Genomic DNA, 13,576 nt, shown 5'->3' on the forward strand with positions numbered 1-13,576 from the left:
AATAACACACCCAATTTGGGCTGCTCACTAGCTCCTTTGAAAGACTGGCAGAGGGTACGTAAATATTATTAATGTCCTAAATTGGCATTAATTTACATCATACAGTTGTTTAAAGCATCAGGGTTTCCAAGTGGTATAATACCGGTGTAGGAAAAGAGCACGGGAGTGCCAAGAGGCGTCCCCGTAGTGTGTCAGTTACTAGGGTACTCCCGGTTCAGTAGCGGCTAGGTTGCTGGTGACCTACCCCTGTCTCCGCCAGCTTGGAGGAGTGCAGTGAGGGAGGCGCGGCCGAAATAAGTACCTTGCGCCGGCACAGCCAGCAGACGGGCACAGGTGTGCCGGAAGCTTCCTGCCTGCATAAAACGGCAAACCCTCGTCAGAAACACACCGGGTTTTTCCATCATCAGTCAATGTTTGATTTGTTCTGCATTCCGGCCATCATTTGTGTATCTTGCTTCCTCTCCCTAAGGGCGCCAGGTATGACCAGACGTGGGTCCCGCCCGGGCTCACTGTGTCGCTCGATTCAAGCTAGCCTCGCTGATGAAGGGTGATGCCCCAAAACCGGTCCCAGGATGCTTGTTTCAGGTCCAGGGAGGACCTGGATTGGCAGTTCGGGCTGGACTGGTCCCATGAGGCACAGAGTCAAGACTGATTTGCATATGGCACGGTCCAAACTCGGGAGGCATGGTGGGCAAAAGAACCGATTTAACCCAGATCCATTGACTGAGGGGTGAATGTTTGATTTGTTCTGCATTCCGTCCATCATCTGTGTATCTTTTGCTTACTTGCCGTAAATGCGCCGGGTATGCCCAGACGCAGGTCCCCTGCATTCACCCATCAAGTGAAGGAGAGCATGTAGAAGTCCCCAAAGTGAGTCAGTAATACATAACAAGGAGCACCAGTAAAAAACGGCAGACGCTCGTCAGAAACACACCGGGGGTTTCCGTCATCAGTCTAGATGACAGAAAGTTCATCATTTGATGTCCTCAGCCGTGGAGTAGCAAGATTATGACTATTGATTGCTTGTATACAGATCTCTTGCAGGAGGTGACCGGTAACTACCCAGAAACCCTTGTGGCCTATCAGTGGAGGATCAGCCACATGGTGTAGCGCGATTTTAATCAATTGAGACTTTTCAAGCGCTGGCAAAATCACAGTTCGAGTACCTTGATTTGCAAGGACAGGCACAGGTGTACAATAGGATGGGTCAAACTCTTTTTTTTTTACCAGCAGTATTTTCTCTGACTCGATCCCCAGCTTTAAGAATCCAGCCGGAAGCTTCTGGTTGCACCTTCACTTCGTCTGTGGCAGACTGTTTTAAGACTTATTTATGTGTTTATCTCGGAAGTCCTTTATTTATTGAAAGACAGCTTCAACTTCATAAATTTGGTCTGGAGGGTTAAACTGCTGATCTGGAGTTTCAACTTGCACATATTCATCAGTTGGTCTCGCCACCAGAAACTCTGTTGAGAAGAGTACTTGCCCATGTTTTCTTCTGAAGAAGAGTTTTGAGTATTGGTGGCATTTGTAATAAAAAATTCCTACTAATTTCTTCTCTTTAAATAGCGCTTTTTGTTGTGAAAGTTTCTTACTTTTTTATACTGATGTCAGAAGAGCACTGTTAGTTCGTCTTTGGTTTCACATACTACTCCTGTTCGCAATTGCCTCAACCACCTCTCTCTGACCGTTTGTCAGGAGAGTCCTGCAAGGAACGAGACTGATGTGTATCAGAATACTGATACCTATCAGGTTGCTTAATTTTATCACATCATGTATATTAAACCGTTTTTTGGAAGACTCCTGTTGCGTAGATCCAGTCCATGTTTTAGCTCTAGTCTTTTCTTTATTTTGATCCCAGTGTTTTTTTTTAATCAACTCGGGTGTCTGCTTGGCATTTTTAGCTACTGACTTGCCTTTGAGTTGAGGCTTATTAGGCCTGGTTCCCAAACTATTTCGACCTATAAATTTATAGGTTTCAGAAATTATTTTAGGTAGCTTGCATTCCTGATCCACAGCGGGAATTACAGTGTGCCATTAGCGTATCAGAAAAGAAGCTGCCTCCCCCTTATATTCCTTAAAATAATCGAGGATACTGTGGTAAAGTTGCCAATTAGTTTAATATCCAAATCCAGGGCAGGGGCTGCTCCATCTTCAGTTGAATCTGTTTAAGCCCTTCCCGCAAAACAGCAATTGAAGGAATTTCGTGTGTAATGGTGCAGAGGCAAGCAAATACAGTAACCTATGTATTACACTCCTTAACTAAGGAAACCATACCAAGTGGAAGACACATAGTGAGAATTCCAAATGTGTCTTGGGGTCCTGTATGAGAAAAAACTGCCTTAAGCTGATTTGTTTTTTGTGCTATCCAAAATTCAGTTTCATCACCTTTGACTCGGATTTTACCCATAATGGCATTAATAGTAACTAGACTAATTGGAGGCATAGCTAACTGCGCCTGTGCAACAAGAGTAGCCCTTGCTGAGGCATAGTTAATGTATGCATAATGGACTGCATCATTTGTCAATACAATCTGATCAAGTGGTTCAAGAGAGCAAGTGTCTCTCGCAAGTTTAATGCATTTGTATATTTGAAAGGCGAATAGCCTGCTAAGACTGGCCATGTAGCCCCTTCGTTACTGAGAGGGCTGAATCTTGTGTTTTGAACTGCTTGTGGAAGGATGCCTTGGAACCAATTGTGATGTTCCTGGTTAATAGTATTTCTAAATACTCATAAGGTCTATAGTCCACTGGAACAACAGCTTTATCACATGTGTGAAATATTAGTGAATTTGCATTGACTTCTGGAAAGGTGACTCAGAAATAAAAATGTTCTAATTTTTATGCTTAGTGAGCCTCAATCACTAAGGTAACCTCTCTACTGCCATTGGCGTGCCCGTATCTCGTCCATGATTAGTTACTATTTGTCTGCAATTAATAGGGACAACAACCGCTTGCACCATATTTAATGAATGGAATTCAAAGAAAGGAAAGACTATACGGGACAGTCCTGCTAGAAGACCAAGCTTGATTAACCTACAGAAATAAATAGTTGCCTCCTATTAAACCGAGGAGGATAAATCCTTATCACCCCCCCTTATTATGGCAATAAAGGAGCTTTGGGCGCACAAAAGAACACTACTTCGAAGAACCATTAAATAGGTGCAAAACCTAGAGAGTTGGTGGTGCCATGTTACACGGTTCGTACAAACTTAGTAGTATTGTATATTAGGTCAACAAAACTTCACAATATAGAGACTTGAGTCTACTCCTATCATCAGTAAATGTTAGTTAGGCTAGCTCACAGTATCACATCTAAACTCCTAAACCGCCAGAGTTACATATGCTCTTGGTAACCTTAAACATGACTACTCTGATTCCCAGGGATGTCATGGAAACCGATCCAACCCTTTCATTTGTCACTTTTGCATGCTCACAGTTTTACAAAGAAGAAAAAAAATAATACATTTTCAACTATGTATTGAAAAGATCTAATCCTTGTAAATAAATCATGAACTGGGATTATTAAACAGATGAAGCACATAGTTGATATAAGCTTTATTAGAATGGTGAAAACACATACACAATTTAACCATGTTAATTGTTCCAATGCTACTCTTTTCTGTCAACCATGCTCCTACTCTAACAAGAGCATAATGGAAGTATCCTTCTGCGAGACCCAGTTGCAATTATCTAATGATCTAAGCCGGACTCAGTGGATTAATGAATGACCACCACCTGAGAGGTGCTGCACACATCTCTGCTTTCTTAGCTATCTTCCTTCTTAGGATGAATGTCCAGCCTGTGGAGCTGAATCTCATTCATAGCTCTCTGCAGCATTCATGATGACTCCGGTGTAAACTGCTTCTCACCGACTTCCACGTGAGCACGGTTTAAATAATAAAACACCAGTCTTATTGCATTCTGCTAGAGTCGCAGAGTAACAATTTTACTTAGTCTGGAAAAAAGAGTCATCTCCTATGAGGACATATAAATGCACGGACATCGCATTCTAATATGTGTGTTCCTGGAATTAACATTGTGAACTATAGAACATCAGTTTCTAACAAAAATAAATGCATGCATGCATGACATTCTGGTGGAAGTGAAAAACATATTCAAACCATCATCTTAATAAGATGCTAAGTTAAAAGGGAAAACTAAAATGGAGGCTAAATGTAACTACAGCAACCCTGAGTCCATTTCCAGGAACAACTGCTATTCTTGAAACTGGATAGTGGGTGTATTTAAATTAACATTGGTGATTCGATTTGAAATTGATTTCTTAGACAGAGAGGGTTTTTTGACTTAAACATTTAATAATGTTCTAAATGTTGTTAGATCAAATAGAACCAACTAAAGTGCGAACGTTATGAAATTTTGAATTGAAATACTGCCTCCCAATAGTTTCCATAGCAGATGCCGAGGAAATACGGACTGCTTTGAAATTTGTCCTTCCTGTAGGATGTATTCTAGACTTATTGCGCACTATACTATCACATCAGAAGGAAATTGATGATTCCCAACTGCAGGAATATGGATGTAAGAGTTTGAACAAGCTTTAAGGATATTAAGAACTGACAATAATGAGTTAATAGTTGTTGCTGTGTCTAAATATTTACACTCCGTTTGGTGCTTGAGATGCAGGTTAAGAACTTGTATATCAGACTTTTGGATGGATTTTTTTTATTAATGTATTTTCTGATTTTAACTTTTTATTACATTTTACTAACTTATTAGAAGTAGGTTTTATGTACTACAATAATTTTGTTTCCGGGAATTGTTTCTATATTCTTGATTGGTATTTTCCTCCGAAATAAGCATTACTATTATTAAAAGGTCGTAAGTAGAGAGTTCTGAAAAGCTTTAAGGTCCAGTCCCACGTTTGTTCACATGCGGTGAGTCTGGTCCTAAGAGCTTTAGTGTGATTGGCTCTCGCTCATTGTTGAGTACTTCAGAAACAGCCTATCGACAAGCGTTGCATTGAGCCCTGGTATGGTTGTAAGGCACCGCGGTCTCCCGAGGTCTTGCCACCAGACCGTGGTGTCACAGCAATAAGAGACATCAAGCCAGTGTGAACAATCAGCAGAAGCACAGCGGTCAGCTGCAGTACTAATGAGGCCCCAGAACGTTATCTTTCCATCATCTTTGACCCTAATACCTACTCCCTCACACATGCAGATGCCACTAGCAGTTGTGTGTAAGGCTTGGAAGGAAAGTGGCTCTGTCTGCCTTGGTTAAAATTATGGGGACAAGATGTTTCACCCTGCAAGTAGTGGCACAGTCTTCCTTGCAATCGTGGGGTGTTGTGGTGGGCTGTTCCTGCAGTCCTCTGGGTTGTCATGCTGGCAATAGACTCCCCCTGCACCCCCCCACCCCCAACATCCTGATTCAGCTGTTGATATTCCAGGTACCATTTTGATGCACGTTCTCATCCCAGGGAGACCTGGGTGCTTGGAGCCTTTACAAACTTACATCAGACTTTTTTTCCTTACTGGAAGCCTGAAGTCCTGATTTTGGAACAGTTTGAGCCATCTCCCTAGTTTGCTGTTTTTGTGATATAATCATTTTAGTTAGCATCTGGTCCCTAACCTTAATTCACAAGTTCCATGTGAAATTTGGGAAAGTTTTTGGGTTCCATGGGAGGCTCTATCACTGGGATTGTGACTGCAACCTGTAGTGTTTGAAATATCGTCTCCTAAAGATGGGGATCCCGGTGGGTGTAGGCTTGCTTATCCCAATACTTCACCTGACCCCATTTCAGTGGTCTCTGAAAACCATGAACTGTTATGTGGCTGGATAACAGTTATCATACCCTGGCATAATCGACAAGGATACAAGACTCTTAACAACCTGAAAGCGTTGTCCTAGATTTTTGGCAGTAAGGTTTTTGCTATTTTTAAATTGCCAGCTCAGCAACTGGGGCTTTAGTCCACTGAATAGACTGATGTTCAACCTAAAGCCAGAGACGATTTTAAATTGAAGGCCTGACGTACTGAGATTGCTGCACTGTCTTATTTTGTCTAGTAGTTTGACCTAGTTAGTCAACATTTTGTGTAAAACCGTGGAATCCTGAAGTAGCCCGACCTGAGGACTGCTTCATAGGATAAAACTGGTCATAGGGTCCGTGTTTGTAAAAAAAAAAAAATGCATAAACTACGATTGGGGGTCAGATCATGCTATGTATGCTAAGGATTTGTAAATTGCATGGCTACCCGATGGGCCTCCCAGCGCTGTGGATCAAGTCTGTCACATAGTCACCGAGACAAAAGCTGGTAATTCAAAAAGGTATGTTTTGAGGGATTTCCTGAATTTGCAGTTTTCTCTAATCGATCACAGTGCTGGGGGCAGGGAGTTCCAGAGCTATGGTGCAAGGTAAGCCACCACTTCTTGATCTTTGGTACAGTAAGAAGTCTTTGATCAGAAGTGCCCAGTAAACTTTTAAGTATATAGGAGTTTAGCAACCGCTGGATTAGAGGGTGACTAAACCCTTCAGCGATTCCAGGGCAAAACTTGGTCCCCTTTTGTCTCCTGCTGGATTGCACAGTTTTAGCAGAAGACATGTTTGCATGGTATCGTACTCCTATACATTTTGTCGGGCAGGCAACACTGATCACAGAAATGCACATGTGTCATCTTTTTCTCAAAATCAGATTTATTTTATAAACCCAAAAAGGTGTCCAGGAAATCTTCTATGATTCATAAACATGCCACCCAACTGGCAATCGCCCCTTTCCTCTTCACCTTAGTCAAACCCTTCTTAGTCACCAGATCGTGTCTTTACAGTCACTCCGGGCATACTCCTTGGAGAATGGACCAGAAGTTTGCTTTTGTTATTATTGTTCGCACTTGTGGTGGTTCTGACTATTGTGTGTTTGGAAATGAGCTTTATTGGAATTTACCGACGAACATCAAAACCACCAAGAGATCCTGAACTGTTTGTGACTTGTAAATCATTGTCATCGTGGTCCATGATTCGAAGCACTGCCAATGGTATTAGCTCCATCTAGTTTTCAATATCTATCGTATTTTAACTGCTTGTATTATTTGGAATTTAAAGTCCAGTTTATTTTGTAAGATCAATCAGGGGCTGGATATTGAGTTTGAGTGTTTTTTTCCTCTGTCATGCGTTATCTGAGCTTCTGTCACCAACGCTTCATAGTGTAAGTCTTGATTGCTTGTCTTCGCTATCTCTGGAGAGTTAAGCGCCCGAAGTCAGTAACTTGGTTAGTCACAAAGTGCAATAGTATTGCTAGCCCTGGTACCAGAGTGGTTGATAGCTGTACTCAAAAGGAATACTACTTGATAACTTCTGGTCCAGTATATGAAGAAAAGACCTCCTGCCACATGTGGCATTTCTTTTTCTATGAACAAGTTGTTTAGGTCAGCATTTGATTGCGATAAGGCTCTGGGCATGTGAGACTTCTCTTTAGTCCGAAGTTCTGCTTGTAGACGAGTTCTGGATATGCTTCTGTTCTTATTATGCCTTGGCTCGCTTTCTTACCTACGTTTCGGAGGAAGGGTCTTGTGACTTGCTCTGGCAGAGGAAAAATATTTTACATTGTTCATTTTTCAAAACGTTTCTATGAGTAAACATAGACAGCTTGTAATCCAGGGACTAAATGTGTAATCAGGGCTTAAAGAAACAGACCACAGTTTGAGGTTCTCTGCTTTACCAAATGATGTCATCTTGGCTGAATCCTTTTTTAAAAAAAATTTTTTTTTTTTAGTTGAGCTTCAATTCCCTTGTTTTGCTAAACTATGAGCTTTTAAGTGTTTTATAGGTAATTAAATATTTGTTTTTCAAGTAGATGAACCCCGCAAGATCTTCTTCTACATTTTGTCATTACGAAATGGTATTTAAAATTGTTTAAAAATTACATGCTAGGTTAGTAAAACATGTCAGGTTTGATCTTTTTCAAGTTGCCAATATTTTCTTGTTACATCTAGGCACGCTCTTTTAAAGATACTTTATGTAGGCAATGCTGCGTGTTCTTGCCAAATTAAGTTTGACATGAGATTTTCAGAGCCTATGGTGGGCTGCTAGGACCTCCATTATAAGCTGGCTCACCAGAATAAATACGAGTCATGGCCTGCCATTGTCAAACACTTAATTGTAGAGTAATGAGGAGAAATAGGTTCATTGATTTAAGCTGTGTCTTTTGAACAGTGACAGCAAGCCAAGTCTAAGATAACTTTGTTAATTACACATGCAACAGAAAGCAGGGCTCCGATTTTATCGATCTTTTGACAAGACTTCAAACCACTTCCTTTAAACTCAATAACCTGCCTATTATTAAAGAACCCCTATTGCAAATAAAATAAAAGCAGAACCCCAAATATACTATTTATCAAGAACCCACCCGGGCCTGGAATATGTCGGCATCTTCAAAAAGATTTTGTGAAGTTATTGGGCCCTGATGGCGCTGCAAGGCCATACTAATGGCTGAATGTGTCCTGTAAAAATACCTTACAAATAACAGATCACAAGAAATGGCCCGCCTATGGGCTCTGTCAGTAATAGAGGCAAAGTCAATTGGATGTTTAGGGTCTGAATTGAGAGGCGGAAGATTACGTCTGTATCACCAGAAGCAGGCCGTTAATTGTTTAATTATGTGTAATGAAGGTGTGTTTAGGGATTATTTGCTCTAGACATATGATGTCCGTAATGGGAGTATCCTGTGTTTAGATAAAATCTACTAATCCAGCTGGAAAGAGACCGGGAAAATTGTTCACCCTGACCACAAAACTATGTACCCTTGCCTTCAGGTGAAAAGAATTTCACACCCTGCAGTGGTACATGCATATAGGAATATTGAAGTATATTAAGACAGAGGGAGTAAAGTGACTTCAGGGGATACAGTGACATTATTGCCCATGATGGACAGTCATTGGCCAAAAGAAACACGGCAACATTCCTGGCTAAAGGAGATGCTATAATATTGTGTGAATTTTGTCACATTAATCCCCAAGGTGTCGTTGGCTAAGGGGAAACGGTGGTGGTATGACACTGGCTACGTAAATGGCAATGAAACCATTCGATTCCAAGTTGGCAGAACTCTGTCCTTGAGGCATTTGCTTTACGACACTATTTTGCTGCTAATGGGTAGCAGCAAAATCAACAGCAGTGCAATGGTCTGAGGTTACAGCGATCTCCAGAAGACAGGAGTTCTGGGGATACAAAGGCAGTAGGTCAGGGTGGGGCTTCTCTGCTTCTAGTCATCACTGGCAGGGGATTTGCGATTAGAATTGTATGGTAAAGGTCCTGACATTAGAGTAGCAAGGGCAAGCAAGGTCTCTGAGCTTACGTAAAATGGTGAACCCATAGCATCGGTCACATTGACATGGTTTACTTATGGCTGTATAGTGGTGTCACTGTAATATCTAATGTTACTGAAATCATGTGAAAGGTGTGTTCTTGTTCTAGGGCTACTAGATTCGTGGATATGATGATTATTCATGTGTTGCAATGATATGGCAATGATGAGGGTGGTGGGGTGACTTCTTACCACTGCTACAAAAAAATGATTATTAAAATCGAGGACAGGATGAGCATTTTGAGTTTTAAGTACCTTCATGGTCATGGCGAATGTTCTGGGATGAAACTGACATCAAAGGCAGGGATTATGTGCTAAAATAATGTACAGCATGGAGCTTTCTGTGTTAGAGTGCCTCGTTCGACAGGGCAAGGATTTATGGGTTATTGTGAAGCTACAATACAGTGGAAGTTACAAGAGTATATTCTTGTTATAGGCAAGCAAAAGCAAAGGCTTCTGAACTTGTCATCATGGGCAGGGAAAGCACACTGGTGCTGCTGCAGCACAGTAGTCCAGATTAACACTCTGAGGTTACAGTAATTCTGAATATACTTTTTTATTCTTTACATATGGAGGACGCTGAGGTTGCAGCTAAATGTTTGTCTGTTGTTCCAGAATTGTAGCAACCTTGATGGAACTGGGGCATTAGTTGATAGCAATATAACAATCCGGGTGATGTTTCAGTGACATCATTGGTAAGGCAGAGCTTCTAGATGGCATCATGTAATGGAGGATTGACTTTACTGGAAGGTTGAATTGGTTAGTCATTTCAACATCAAGAATAGATGCAGAGTAAACAATGAATTGCACTTGAGTGGTGTGCGGATGCGTTGCTATGGTGTGTCCCTTGACCATCTGCTATGGTGATCTTGTTTAGGTCTTGGGGAGTTGCAGTGATGTCATCAGAAGTGACACAGTGACAGCCCAGTTGCAGGGATGTCCTCTGGAGCAGCAGGGGCGGCAGCTCTTCCAGAGATCCTGGGGAGGAGACTGCAGAGGTGAGACATGGAAGATGATGCAAAGAAAGCAAAAAAGGTAAGTTTGAGCGTTCTTCTGTAAAAAAAGATTGGTAAAAGTCCACTGGTCAATCAGGGGCTTCTGAAAGAAAATAATTAGAACATACAGGCAAACTTTAAAAATGCTGGTTGCCGACATGTCTAGAATTTGACATAATCCGAACTCTGCAAGTTTTGTGCATTCTTGATGGGATGTCTTTATGTGGTGTCTTGCTAATGCTTAGAAGATGGTTTGTTAACTATCACATAAATGTATTATGTTTAAGCTGCAGTGGTCTGTCTGTTATCCGAACGCAGCAAGTAACACTGCGCCGTTTGTAGGTTGAAATGCTTTCTTTTTAGAATGGTATTGCATTTTTTTTCAGAAACTGTTTTTTTGCTACCCAATTTACTTCGTCAAAAAATTCAATTGAATTTGCCTTACACAAATTATGATTAGATTGACAACCTCGTGTTACTACAAGTCCAATATGAAGATAAGTCATGAGACGAGACTTCTACATACCCATGTGGACCCCAATCGTATGACCATTTGGAAAGAACTCAACACTTTACTTTTTTGTTTTCATGTATTAGTCTAAATTTTGTCTAGAAGGAACCAGGCTGTGTTGGGCAATGTATCTAGGAAGGTTGCTCTTTCCCCCTGTTTTCAAAGGGTCCAAGGAGACTCTGTGCTGCCCTTCCTCCTGCTACACCCATCCTGTTCTTGGTTGGCCTGGTGTTCAGCGACAACTACAGGATTTGTTGCATTCTCTTTTTGCAACTCTGTTCTTGTCACATTTAGTTTAAATATTATTAGTATTAGTCTAAATTTTGTCTAGAAGGAACCAGGCTGTGTTGGGCAATGTATCTAGGAAGGTTGCTCTTTCCCCCTGTTTTCAAAGGGTCCAAGGAGACTCTGTGCTGCCCTTCCTCCTGCTACACCCATCCTGTTCTTGGTTGGCCTGGTGTTCAGCGACAACTACAGGATTTGTTGCATTCTCTTTTTGCAACTCTGTTCTTGTCACATTTAGTTTAAATATTATTATTATTATTATTATTATCTTTGATTAGTTAAAATTGTTATGTGGAGTACAAAAATAAAATAAAAACAGTTGTCCCCTCCCCACCCCTTTCCCAACGACTGATCTCTTGGGATCGATTCTGTGTGCAATAATACCGCCATGTCTCATCTGATATAATGTGCCCATGTCGTGCTCCCATGCCAGCCTGTCCCTTCCCTCGCCTACTGATTTTAAGACAGTGGAACCTTGGTAGAGAGAGCCTGTAAAGCAGTCGTGTGTCATAGAAAAGTTGATTCTCCCTTGGGGTAAGATATCATTTGCACAAATGTATTGCACTATATAAATGTGTGGCATTCATCATTCGAAGTGAAGCTTACCTTTTTTACTTTGTCTCACAGCACTGAGTGATTTTAGCTTGTAGGTATTGATTTAATCCTAAAACTCCTCACAGCCAAACTGAATTTGTGTGGTGTATTCTTCATTTATAGCAATCTGCCCGGGATTCTAGCTGGAAGGGACATTTTGTCTCTTCTTTTAATTGGCATTTTTTAAAGCCAACAGATCATTTGAGACACGATGGTAGAACTACAGTACTCTCCTTAGAACAGAGGTCTTCAAACTTTTGAAGGTTGAGCCCCCCCAGCTGAATTTTTTTAAATGTCAGCTCCCCCCCCCCCCACCACCACATGACAGAAATTTCTGGAATCTGGTACACTACATAATCAACCGCCACCTGCATATCCCGGGCCATATCCGGCAAATAATGTTCAAAACAATGAGTGTATCCTCCTTCTCCATGAATCGAAATTTGCCTAGCTTACGTAACAGTAAGTTTCAATTCTATTAAGGTCACGGAGGCGAGGATTATGCTAATCTTTCTCCGCTCTTTATTAACATTGTTAGCACAGCAGCCTTAGAAAAACTTCAACAAAAATGCTTATGCACCAACACGCAGTAAAGCATTTTCAATAAACACAAACAAAGTCTTTGAACTACGACTCCCATCACACCATCTAGGACAGTCCCAATGATAGTCCTTCCATTATGTCCATAGGCCTCAGATAGTCAGTCCCATCTCTCTGTTCCTCCTCTTTCTTCGCGCGAAATCACGCATCCATCCTACTGTTCTTGCTTGCCACCGTCATTTCCTGGCAGAAAAAACAAGACAGCGTAAGCGATGAAACGAAACCACAGGATACGCTCATCACCATGAACCTTAACAACATTGATCAATGCAATACATTTCTGTCTTAAAGAAAACTCGTAAACCTGGTTACTTACTGACATACGGGCGGGTGTCGCTCGCCGACGGCCTGGGTGGGATAATCCTCGCCTCCGTGTCCTTAATAGAATTGAAACTTACCGTTATGTAAGCTAGGCAAATTTCGATTCTATGGCAGGACCGGAGGCTCAGATTATGCTAGTTCAAAGCTTACTTACCACCAAATGAGCAATATCCGCCACTGGTTTGAAGTAAAACCTCTTAAAGGTGGAGTCCGAGGACCAGTCCGCGGCCCGCATAAAATCCTCCAAACGAGCCCCCACACAGAACGCCTTCGAGGCCATTGCCCCCTTGGCTGAGTGGGCTCCAAAACGCTTGGTATCAATACCTGCCTCCTGCATGACCCAGCGCACCCACCTGGCTATGGTGGGGGAAGACAAATCAGGCAAAAAGATACTAGAACCTCTGTGGGGACCTATATTACTTTTGACATTGAATGAATCTCAAACATTTATAAGAAAGATGCCAGAAAGGAAACTACAAAATATTATCAAAACATATATATTTTTATTGATCTTTTTTGTTTTCTAAGATGAATGTTTTTAGGAACATTTTTAAGACTGTGCATATCATTTTGTTATCATAAGAACATTCATCACTTTTACATACATTTTTTCTTTTTGTAACATACATAAACAAAAAAGCGTGCCCTCTCATAAAAGTTAATCCTAACATTCATACAAATCTTCCTGAAGAACCCCCGGTCGCGACTACAGCTAACTGCACAAAAGGTTATATTGAAACTCCTCATAATACGTCGCAAATATGCTTCATACCAGGCTGAGTCGTTGGAATCCCTGATTGCGGCGCCAGACTTTGAATATTAGAAAAAAGAAAAAAGAGGCTGGCTGATTTTTAACACTGAAGATTTAGATACCATTGATCAGAGAAATACAGAGGTTCCCAACTATAAGGATCTCCATCTAAGAAAACTAAAGAGATCTCATTTTTGGAATTAAGC

At 41.3% G+C, this 13,576-nt stretch overlaps 1 protein-coding gene across 1 annotated transcript in view; it reads left to right on the top strand.

Moving 5' to 3' along the window:
* CCM2 (CCM2 scaffold protein) overlaps nt 1-13,576 on the top strand; it is a 399,736-nt gene that overhangs the window by 50,736 nt on the left and 335,424 nt on the right. Inside the window, exon 2 of the mRNA XM_086940990.1 lies at nt 10,191-10,348. Within this exon, the coding sequence (XP_086797116.1) occupies nt 10,319-10,348 (30 nt within the window). The 5' untranslated portion in view covers nt 10,191-10,318. The remainder of the gene's footprint in view (nt 1-10,190; nt 10,349-13,576) is intronic.

This window comes from Lissotriton vulgaris, chromosome 10 (genome assembly GCF_964263255.1).
Source record: "Lissotriton vulgaris chromosome 10, aLisVul1.2, whole genome shotgun sequence".
Lineage (NCBI taxonomy): Eukaryota > Metazoa > Chordata > Amphibia > Caudata > Salamandridae > Lissotriton > Lissotriton vulgaris.